Source organism: Anomalospiza imberbis, chromosome 16 (assembly GCF_031753505.1).
Source record: "Anomalospiza imberbis isolate Cuckoo-Finch-1a 21T00152 chromosome 16, ASM3175350v1, whole genome shotgun sequence".
NCBI lineage: Eukaryota > Metazoa > Chordata > Aves > Passeriformes > Viduidae > Anomalospiza > Anomalospiza imberbis.
The window spans coordinates 576,723-588,371 of record NC_089696.1 but is presented as its reverse complement, the minus strand read 5'-3'; the positions used below and the strand labels follow the sequence as shown (position 1 = coordinate 588,371).

Here is an 11,649-nt window from a genome sequence, read left to right as displayed (position 1 = left end):
TCCTTCTGTGGAACAAGACAAAGCAGAGCTCTGACGGGGCCAATACTCACTCACTAGGAGGGGGTGGCCGAAAGACACAGTGCCACAAGCACTTCCCATACTCCTGCTTAAGCAGGGCAGGACCCTGGACTCTGCCCCGATGGTCCATTTTCCACAGAAACAAGACACCGTGCTAGAAAAAGACAAGTTAATTCATTACCCTTTGCACACAGATGAGAATTCAGACTCAAGCTAATCACTGCACATACAAATAAATGTTTTATTGACAGAGCAACACCCTTCCTTTTATTTAGTTGACACATGCAATTACTCCCACTTAAAACTAAGCCACAGAGAACCAAAGCTATCTTTAACATTATATTATTTGCTCCCCTAAATTATCTAAAAAAAGCTTGTTAGTCCTATCCTTTTTTAGTTAAACCACACTGCCAGAGCAATTAAATGGAACAGTCTTGGTTTTCTTCTGCAAGTAGCAGATGTAAATATTTGTCTTGATAACATCCTTTCCACATTTTTTTCTTGCAAGTAGTCTGATAGCTTATTTTTTAGCAATTGAAATAAAGGATAGCAGAGCATATGCATCCCTCAGTAAGTGCATGTAAAACTGATGCAGATGAGCATGGGTATATGATTAGACATGTAGAGTCACAGGATGCAGAAAGACTAAGGGCAGAATTTCTTAATTTCTGGAGCTTTCCTCCTCTTTCAGAGCAGACATTCAAGAATTTACTTTTACAAAAATCAAGAACTTACTTTTAGAAAAATAATCTAGTAACTAGAAAAATCATAGATGCTAAGGAAAGGAAGTCTGTTTAGCTAATTAACTCAACAGTGCTCAACACAGGCCAGCCCTCGAGCCTGGCACAGGTGCTGACATAACTCACACCCTGCAGTGCCAGCTCAGGAGCAACAAGCCCCTGGTGACTGGAAAGAATGGAGACAAATTCCAACAGACTTACAGTACATCCTCACAGCTGGAATGCTAAGACGATTATTTATTGTTGTTGTTATGCTAGTGCTTATGAAACCAAATTGCATTATGGAACCTTCCATGTAAGCACTACATGAAAAAACCCAGTAACAATTTTCAATATCAAGTTCAATCTCATTTTATTTCATTAAGATAAACAACAATAAAGTGGCATTAGAATTTGCTCTATTTTTATTTATTGTTTTCAATGAAGTACCATCCTTTTCCTCGATGTGAAAGACTGGTAGCAGTGGCCACTTATTCTTCACAATTCTAACTAGAAGCCACACAAGATGCAGCCGAGGCCTTCCAAAGTAACATTTCCTTTTTTTTCCCTAAGATTCAAAGTTCTAACTTCTTTTCAACAGTAAGATGGCAATAGTTGTACCATCCAAAACTATTTATTAAGTGCAATGAGTCTTGCAGCTTAAAGAATGCCACTCAGCTGTGCAACTGTGACACTGCTGTACTACTGTCCCAAGAGGACACTTGCAGTTCAAAAAATGTTTGCTAGTTACCTCTGAAAATCACAGGATCCTATGAACTTGTTGGATCCTCCTCTCACTCTTTCATCAGCTTTATATGCCACCATTTTCCAAGGATCCCAGCTAAAACCACCTGCAGTATTTACAAGCTGGAGGAAAAGCCTGCAGCTTTCTAAAGCTGCTGACCTTCCTTCCATCTCCTTCTAGATATTCCAGCCTGTATCCAGATAACCTACTTGCAATCTCAATTCTTAGTTTGGAGCACATGAGATTGGAGAAAAAAAAAAAAAAGGCTCACCACCTCTCCTAAGTCTCACAGGAAAGGGTGCAGAACTCATCTGTTTTCAAATGATATTTTTAAAGGACACAAGACATTGACCTTATCATCTATCTAAATGTCCTTTCAAAATGGAGATATTCTCTAATTCTACCCTGTAACTTCCCAAAACTTTTTAAAAACTCAAAGCTTTAGTTACTTGGTATGAAAGCAATTTGCCTTACAAATAGGCTTTCATTATAGAAAGCACCTAGATCCTCTGTGTGATCAAAACGTGGAAATCATCCATGTATTTTTACTTAAAAAAAAATTAGGAGCTTCTGATTTTCACAGTATCCTGTTCCAGTTTTATGAAGTTATTTTCAAATAATTTTCTTGCATTTCAAGATGTATGATGACAGAAATCCTAATAAAGATAGAATCATAGAATATGCTCAGTTGGACGTGACTCACACAGATCATCAAGCCCAACTCCCGGCCCCACGCAGACAACCCAACAATCCCACCCTGTGCCTGAGTGCTGGTCCAAAGGCTCTTGGAGCTCCAGAAGCCTTGCAGCATTGAGCATTCACTGGGGAGCCTCTCCAGTGTCCAACCACCCTCTGGGTGAAACAGAAACCAAATCAGCATCCAAATATTTATCTTCTTTCTAAAGAATTTCCTCTAATATGAGCAGAACATGATCCTGGCAGCACTCACTAATGGAAGTTTCCTAAATATAAATCCTCACGGGAAAAATATTAAAAATAAACTTAAAAACTATTGGAAAATATGTAGGAAATTAAGTATATCTGTGCTGCACCTCAGACCATAGCATAATGACACTGGTTTGAAATCAATTTGAAAAGTATTTTGTTCATAAATGTAAGCTCTGTCTACATCAATGTATTGTCTCATTATGATTAAGGCCTCAGCTACACAGAGATGAGTCCATCTTTTGCCTGGGCAGAACTTTCTCTTTTCTAATAAAGAAGATGATAAATTCTCTTTTTACTCAATTTTGAATTTCTGCATTTCTGTCAAATGCAACAGCAGAACTTTACAAACAATGAATTAAAATAATTTTTCCTCCCAATAAGAATTCTGACATATAGGTACGAGCAGAACTGAAATTCTTGGGCAAGCTCAAGTTTGTATCAGAGAAAATACAGAAAAAAAATCCTTTTTTTCTTCATTGGTTGACTCAGGAACTGGTAAAATCAGAATCTTCTATGAATACTTAATCCTGAATATTCAATAGCTACTTTCTCACTTCACTATGTAGAAGGGTAACCAACTCATCAAGAAATAGAGTGTCACATTTCCCAATGCAATCAATTTGACATAATTTTAATGCATTAATAAAACCAGAAAAAGTTTCCTGTGAGCATTGCTCTGCACTCAGTATGCATGAAATATACTGTAGCTGGAATTTGTTTCTCAACAACTAGGCTTTATTCTTGAGTCTGCCATAAAATTTGTCCATGGACAGGAGCAAAAAAATTCAAATTGTCTATACCTAAATTACTCCATCCATGAAATAGCCTTAAACCTTCATAAATGCTCAGCACTCACTGAGATCCAACACATTTCTATTTAAAGAGAAATTATCGAACAGCAATTCTTTAATTGTAGAATAATACTGTAGCAAAAATTAAAACACTAAGATTTGATTTTATTCCCTAACAGTTTTAATTTGTACCTACAGAAAGGAAATTTCTCTCCCACACAACTCTCCCTTCCCCATGTATCTCCATTCCATGATCCTTTCCTATTTCAGAGCTTCCAAGACTGTGTTCCACATCAAACCCACATGGCATTTCAGCTACTCACCCCATCCCCAGACACAAGGCAGGTGCCACTTGTACTCCAGCTCAGGACTGTGATTTTGGCACTGTGATTTGAGGGTACAGTGTGCTGCTCCTTGTCTTGTTTATTCAGTATCAGAACTCCTCCTGTCTCCCATCCTGATGCCAGAATGGGTCTGGAAGGGTGCCAGGCAAGTAATGTGACCTGAAAGCTTCTCTCAACATGGGAATCAGGCACATGTTCTCCCTGGAAACAGAAATCAGTGTGAGCTCAGTCCAGTGGAAACTCAGCAGCCAAACCTTCCAATTCACAGCCCAGTCAATATCAAGCTTTCTCTCCCATATAAAGGATGTAAGAAGGCTTCAAGCACATTTCAAAGTAAAAAGAAATTCCAGCTATTGAAAAAGAACAAAGCACATCACTAAGGACATAGAATAATCTAATGCTTCAACAATTCTTGAAGGCAGATCCTCCTTTATGCAGTTTGCAAGAATATTTCATGTTAATCATTTAACCTCTCTAAGTATTTATTTTTCCATTTGTTAAACTTGGATAATAATTCTTCAGAATACACTTTGAAAAGTACACTTTTTATAGGCTATCATATTAAGAGACTTAGATGTTTCAGAAAGTCTGCTGCTTAGCACCTTTTAGTGACACTTCCCTAAAAATTATGCAAACCAAAGTCTTACACAAGGCTTTCATGTAAAAGTTAGAGTATGCGAAAGAAATATCTGTCTACAGGCAGAAAATCAGTTCAGTCTTGAGGTGGTGGAATGATTTGTTCCATTTCCATTTCTTAGTATGTTCTATACACTTAAGAGTTAAAAAGAAGCAGCAGCATGTGTTCATTTACATACAAGCCTGAAATTCTCACACTGAGAAGCAAAAAGCAAATCAGTAACCATCACAAACAAGACTTATAGACTGTAAACATCAAATTTCAAAGGAAATACCAATTTAATTTATGAAGATCTTTTAAAAAATACATATAATGAGTGGCTGAAGAATCTGTCATGTTCTATATAGCACAGGACACAGACAGTAATTAAAACCCAGAGAGATTCCAGGAGGATAAGTAAGCCTGCAAAAATAGAGATTAAAAATGTGAAGTTTTAAGTTAGGACAATGATAAAGGTTGCTGAGAGAAGCTGTGTGACTTCTCACACATCTCACATCTCTGGAAGTTTTCAAGGCCAGGTTGGATGGGGCTTGGAGCAACCTGGTCTATGGAAGGTGTCCCCGTGGATGGCAGGTGGATGGGACAAGATGATCCTAAAGGTCCCTTCCAAGCCAAAACATCCTGTGATTCTGTGACTCTGTATCGAGAGCAAAAGCAAAGCTGCTGATTTTTCACCTGTTCCAGGTAGATATCCACACAGCCCCCAGCTGCTGTGCTGATGGAAGCAACTGCCAGGAGTGGATGAAGTGGGTGCCATGCTATATGGGAAGGGGAGGCAACAGAATCAGGAGCAGCTGTTCGATGATCCACGTACACAGCCATAAAAACAGGAGCTGTCTCAGACTGCACACCTGTACAAGGAATACAAACATCTCTATCAGGTTTGCTTATGCAGATAATACATATACACTACATAAACGCTATATTACATTGAATTTATGTACCATATATAATGACATATATATGGGTTAAAACACGGGAGAAAATAAAACTACAGCATCATCTTGTTGCACATACTACACAGATATGAGAATGTCAGAGTGGCATTTAAAAAAAAATGGAGAAACACTGAACCTCATACTCTGCAGATTCACAGTATGCATAGGCCGGTACCAGCCTCTTACCAGTGTCTTGTGCTGGCCTACTTCAAAGGACTCTGAAATAACTCAGTATTTACCAGAAAGCTACTTCCAGTACTTCATATCTAAAGATGTTAACTAATGTGCAGATTGAACTCTTTTATGTTGTTAAGTCTCATGTCTGGGCTTTCAAAGTAAGTTTCAACCACTTTGAAACTTTGACAAAGTAAGTTGTCACCACTTTGGAGCTTGTACTGTTGAAATCACACTATCTGCTATTTACATTGGAACTGCTACCAACATTTGAATTAAAAAAGTAAGTGCTGATGTTGCACAGAAAAGAACATGAGAACAAAACTCTTCAGTGCTGTGAGTCAGAAATGGAGGGCATCACTAATAATCTGTAATAATTTATACACAGAAATGGTCTTTGGATTTGTATCATGGGATCCAGTCAGGTCAGTTTCAAAAGAAAAACAGCTGGAGCAAAATACCTCAAATTCCTAGCAAATAATCACAGAGTCACAGAGTTCAGTGGGTCAACTGGTCCAACCTCCCTGCTCAAGCAGGGTCTTCCCAAAGCACATGGCATAGGACTGTGTCCAGACAATTCTGGATATCCCTAATGAGGAGACTTCACATCCTCTCTGGGCCAGCTTATTCAGTGCTCAATCACCCACACAGTGAAGAAGTTCTTCCTCATAGTAAGATGAAATTTCCTGTGTTCCAGTTTCTGCCCATTGCCTCTAGTGCCATTGCTGAGCCCCATGGAACACAGCCGGGTCCATTCTCCTGAGCTTTTCCTGCAGACACTGACAGACAGGGATGAGGTCCCCTCTCAGCTGTCTCTTCTCAAGGCTCAGTAGGCCCAGCTTCCAGAACTGGACACAGTGCTCCAGATGTGCCTCACCAGGGCTGAACAGAGGGGCAGGATCCCCTCCCCAGCCCACTGACAAGGCCTTTCCTCACACACCCCAGCATCGACCATCTTGGCCCCAGGGCACACAGCCGGTCAAGGACAGCTGGTGCCCCCCAGGTCCTTCTCCACAGTGATGCTGTCTAGCAGGGCAGTCCCCAGCCTGGACTGGTGCATGGGATTACTCCTCCCCAGGTACAGAACCCAGTGAAAAACAAAACAAAACCCCCAAGAAAACAACACAAACAAACATACACACAAATAAGCCCCCAAGCATGAAACGTTTAAAAGACTTCTGTGACATTTAAGGGGAAGAGATGTTTTCTTCTGCACAGGTAAACCATGAGTTCAGAACTCACAGGCACACACATGCATAGCAGTAAGACTTGCCTAAGCCACCAGCATGCAAAATGAGCATCAACAGACTCTTAAGGTCTCTTTAAATCATCTGTCAGTGCCTAAAATAACTAATTTGCTGGGCACTTAATTTAGCAAGGTGGGCAACTCTGTTCAGTAAATTGGGAGTTCTGTATCTTGCCTCTGACACATACAAGGAACAGCATCAACTACTGGATATGAGAGCAGACAAGAGCAGTCAGCCTAAGGACAAACCATTTCATCTTCCAAAACGATCCACTCACTTTTATCTGCACAATCCTTCAAAATCCTCAGCATTCCCAAAGTGGCATTGCATGGGTCCAGTTTTATCACCACTCAGAAAAAAACCCAACAAACCATTCAAATAAAATTTGAAGCATTTTTCGTCTTGATTTCATGTATTTTAAACATTTTCTTACAACTTCAGTACTGTTCCAGAATTCTGTGCCCATACTACAACTTTACTTCTTATTTTATCTGTTTCATTTTCCTCTAAGAGAGGAAGGATTTAGTCCATATTTGACTATAAGCTTTAGATGAGCTCAAAATTTGAAATAATAAAGAATTTCTCTTCAGATTAAAATAAAAATGTAAGGTGTCTAAATGAAAACAAAGCTACATTTCATATGAAATAAGTTTTTTCACACAAGCCATACAGCTGTAATATCTTCGCTATATCCACCATTTTCTATTTTAGTTGTTCCTTGCGTCTGTAGTCATAGTTATCTATTATTAGATATTGCTTATTATTATTCAGATATTTCAGTCCCCTTCAATGACAGAAATAAGTTTATCACGTTTCCAAATTGCATCTCTTGTTCAACTCACTAATTTAACTTTTGGATTTAATAGACAGCAAGAAAATATTTTCAACCAAAACTGTGTATATTTAAAATGGCAGACTGTCACTTACTAAAACAAGATTCAGTGATACTGTCATGTAAATTATGGACAACCCCAAATATAAAATACTCTTCACCATCACAATAACTACAAAGAATTATGCAGCAGACTGCTACACACAAATAAATAAATGGCTTACATTAGTGGATTACTCAGTGGTGTAAAAATAATTGAACCAATACTCAATTGCTACAGATCTTGCTGTGATCTTGGGAATTCATTACTCACATGATTACTGCTAGCTCAGTATTTACACTGTAGCTTTGACAGCTGCATCTTAAAAAAAGTCTTCAAAGAAAGAGAAAGAAAACCAAGAAACACTGCCTCTACAAACTATTCTGGCACTGCATGTTCTATTTTTCCATTTAAAAAAAATAAAATTTCTGAAAGAGTTAACCATTCTGTGTTTTGGAATAGAACATGACCAAGTCCCCATACTTGATCTCAAAGATCAAATTAGATACATCTGACAGACACTTTTGAAACACCCACAGGCAATTCTTAAAAATGGTTAGGTCTCGTGGAATCACAGCATGGTTTGGGTTGGAAGGGACCTTAAGCTCATCTAGTTCCACCCCTTCCCACTATCCCAGATTGCTCCAAACCCTGTCCAACCTGGCCTTGGACACTTCCAGGGATCCAGGGGCAGCCACAGCTTCTCTGGGCAACCTGTGTCAGGGCCTCAGCACCCTCACAATAAAACTTTTCTTCATTATGCCTAAACTAAAGCTGACATGTGCCAATTTAAACCATTAGCCCTTCATCCTGTCAGTACAAGCCCTGGTAAGAAATCTATCTCCATCTCTCTTACAAGATCCCATAAAGTTCTTTTTAACACAACTTCTCTGTCCAACCATCCAGAAGCCACCCTGACAATCACTCTTGTACCACCTGAGCTGGGACCGAGGTCCCTGTGCAGCTACATTTTCACACCCATACAGTCAGACCAGTTTTCCTTACCAGCTCAACCACAGGTTTCCCATAGCATTCTCAGACATCTGGATCATTAAAATAATTTAATTTTGGTGCAATAACAAAATTACAGCTTGAGCTGGTATCTCCAAGGAGGAATATCAAGCAAAGGAACCCCCAAGCTTTTACACCCTTTCAGTCTAAGGGCGGGGAAGCTCTGAGTGTCCCTCACCTGGCTGGGCCGCAGGTCCCCATGCCCTGTGTTATGCAGAGAGTCATCAGTTCACAGCCTCTTGCTCTGGCCACCCAAAGCTTAACCTGCAGCTTGCACTGCAACTGCACCCTGAGCTACCAGCACTGGCACTGAATGGATTCCTAAAATACTAGAAGGTCACAATGAGGTGTTCACAGAGCCTCCTCTTCTCCAGGCTAAATACCCACGGTTCTCCAGCCTGTCTCCAGAGAAGAGGGGCTCCAAACATTGCAGCATCTCTGTGGCCGCCTCTGGACTCTGTCCACCAGCTCCATGTCCTTCCTATGCTGGAGCTCCATAGCTGGAGATACACCTGAAGGTCTCACCTGAGCAGGCCAGAGGAGCAGAATTCCCCCCTTCCCTGCTGTCCACGCTGTGGCAATGAGCCCAGGACATGGGGGTATCTGGACTGCCAGTGTGCATTGCCAGGTCATTTCCAGTCTTTCACCCACCAGTACCCCAAGATCTTCTCCTCAGGGCTGCTCTCAATCTGTTCGTCTTTCAGACTATACTGGTAATGGAGATTGTCCCAAGCCAGTGCAGAACTTTGCACATGGCCTTGTTGAACTTCGTGAGGTTCACAGAGATAAACACTACAGACAACATTAACGACTGCAAATGACAGCAGCGAGCCAGAACACGTGCACATATTTCACAAAATAATCATCAACATGCAGGAAAAAAATACATGCTATTCTATCTTTGGGGACAATACTTAAAAAGCTGTTTTTATCTTCTGTCACAGTGTTATCAGCACATTTAATCGAGGTTGATAGCAACTTGGTTTGCTGTACCTGTGGAGCTGTGGACTCAGCCCCTCAGTCACCACACGCATGGTGAAAGGGTTCTCTGTCCCAGTTGCCTTAACGAGACTCTCCAGCAAGGCTCAAGTTACCAAAGCAAAGACAAAGTCTTTCCTTTAATCCCTAGCTATGAAAAACGCTGGTTTTTAAATTGGAAATTGTTTAAAAGACTCAGCCCCAGGGAAAAAAAAAAAAAAAAAAAAAAAAAAAAAAGATAATACAAAACGGCTCCGTGCTCCAAAAAGATGGTGAATGACTATGTATAATCTTCTCTAACTAGTAAAACAGATGAAGCAAAAGCCGGTTGGATCCTGCACCCGCACAGAGGGAGAAGGGGTGGGGAGCCTGTGCCAGGAAGAGCCCAGGCTGCTGCTGCCGTGGGCAGCTCCTGGAGTGGACCGAGCCCTGCGCGGGTGCCTCGTCCAGGCCGTGACCGCCACTCGCCGGCATAGAACAAGGGGCTCCACAAACTCCACAGCTCCGAGAAGACAAACACGCGGGCCACGCCATCATGTTCTCGCCCGCCCCCGCCGCCCGCGGGCAGCAGCTCAAGCGCCCCTTACCTCCGGCTGACCGCGATCAACCCCGCTGTCACGGGCCGGGCCCGGGTACAACCATCGAGAGCCGGCCGACACGCCGCGGGCTGCTGCGGGCAGAGCCCGTCGCCCGCTCTCCCCCGCCCGTGGGCAGAGCCCGTCGCCCGCTCTCCCCCGCCCGTGGGCAGAGCCCGTCGCCCGCTCTCCCCCGCCCGTGGGCAGAGCCCGTCGCCCGCTCTCCCCCGCCCGTGGGCAGAGCCCGTCGCCCGCTCTCCCCCGCCCCCACGCTCGCCGCCCGCGCCGCAGGCCGCACTCGCTCCGCGATGCTTTGCGTTACCCCGACAACGGGGCGGGCGCGAGCGGAAACTGCCGAGCGGAGCCGAGGAGTGGCGGGAACGGCCGAAGCCGCCCAGCGGCACACGAAGAGTGGCGGAAAGTGACGAGCGCAGCCGGTCCGGCGGCGGTCTCGCGCGTCCTGCTGCGCCGTCCCCGGCGCCCTCAGAGCCGCCCTTAGGGCTCGGTGCCTTGACGTGTGAGGAGCTTTTTCTACCGCGGCGATGGACTGTGCCGCCGTGCCGAGAATCGAGATCCTTCCCCAAACCCTCCAACGCTATCAAGCACCTGCTGTGACGGAGGGTGACCCAGCTGAACCTCCGGGATCTAGAAACGCATATCGTAATCATATTTAATTGTACCGCCCGGAGCTCAGCGGCTCTTTCAGAGTTTTGGAGGGAAAAGTTTTTAACTTAACGACCGCTTTTCTAGTAACATCTAAACGAAGACAACCCGTAAAGCCCTCCTAGCAGCCTGCACCTCCTCAGCACGCCACCCACAACCCATGGCAGGTACAGCCCAGCTCCATTCCCAGCTCTTGCCCCCATTGGGCTGCAGCCAGCCCTACGAGCCAGGTTTGCTTAACACCTTCAGAAGGGTTGAAAAAATGCAAGACCAAGTCCTCACAGCGCTGTCCTATCCACAGTCATTTGTAATTCCTCTGAAGTCACAACGCCTCTATGCAAGCTGATGAAAAGCAGTCACACCTGGTACAGCTATGACAAGCAGCTCCTGCAAATTTCAAGGTTAACTGGCCATGTGTAAGGTGTAATTTATGTGGTGTTTACCAGTTTCCTTTGCCAAATACACAGGGACTCTTGTGAAAGACAAAAAAAAAAAAAACCAAAAAAACAAAACAAAACAAAACAAAAAAAAAACCCAAACAAACAAAAAAGTTCTGTTTTGGTCGCAAGTAGGAAAAAGAACCCAGTGAGAGGCACGCAGTACATTGAAACACACTGTATATGTGCTAGAATTATGGACAGCCTTCAGGTAGAGAGGCAAAACACTGGCTTTAGACCTTCTTGATGCAAGTCAGCCACTCCCATAGACCAGAGCAGCAGGACTGACAAAAACCTGTTTCCTGGAGCTTTTTATCTTCTCCCTCTACAAGGCATCAGCTCTAACAGTCATTTATGGCATCTCTCCATGGTGGATTCCTTGAACAGGCAATAGCTCGGTTAGCTCACTCAGGTGCCACTCCCAGAGTCACCAATTCATCTTTTGCCTCTGCCCAGCCAATTGTTCTCACTGTAGCCTTGAGTTCGTAAGACTAGAAGTTGAGGATTTGGGCAGACTGTGTGCAGACGCCTTGTTTTCTCAGACAACCAGGC

At 43.1% G+C, this 11,649-nt stretch overlaps 1 protein-coding gene across 2 annotated transcripts in view; it reads right to left on the bottom strand.

Annotated features, from left to right (window-relative positions):
• The window catches only part of IFT140 (intraflagellar transport 140), an 87,750-nt gene that overhangs the window by 75,109 nt on the left and 992 nt on the right, over positions 1 to 11,649 (bottom strand). The window contains exons 1-4 of one of the 2 annotated variants that reach the window (XM_068206402.1): positions 10,010 to 10,126; positions 4,878 to 5,053; positions 3,545 to 3,766; positions 51 to 172 (exon numbers count right to left, since the gene is read on the bottom strand). In XM_068206402.1, coding sequence (XP_068062503.1) covers positions 51 to 172; positions 3,545 to 3,766; positions 4,878 to 5,024 — 491 coding nt within the window. In that variant the 5' untranslated portion in view covers positions 5,025 to 5,053; positions 10,010 to 10,126. Of the gene's footprint in view, positions 1 to 50; positions 173 to 3,544; positions 3,767 to 4,877; positions 5,054 to 10,009; positions 10,127 to 11,649 lie in introns of those variants that run through there. The other variant, XM_068206403.1, reaches the window with a different exon arrangement.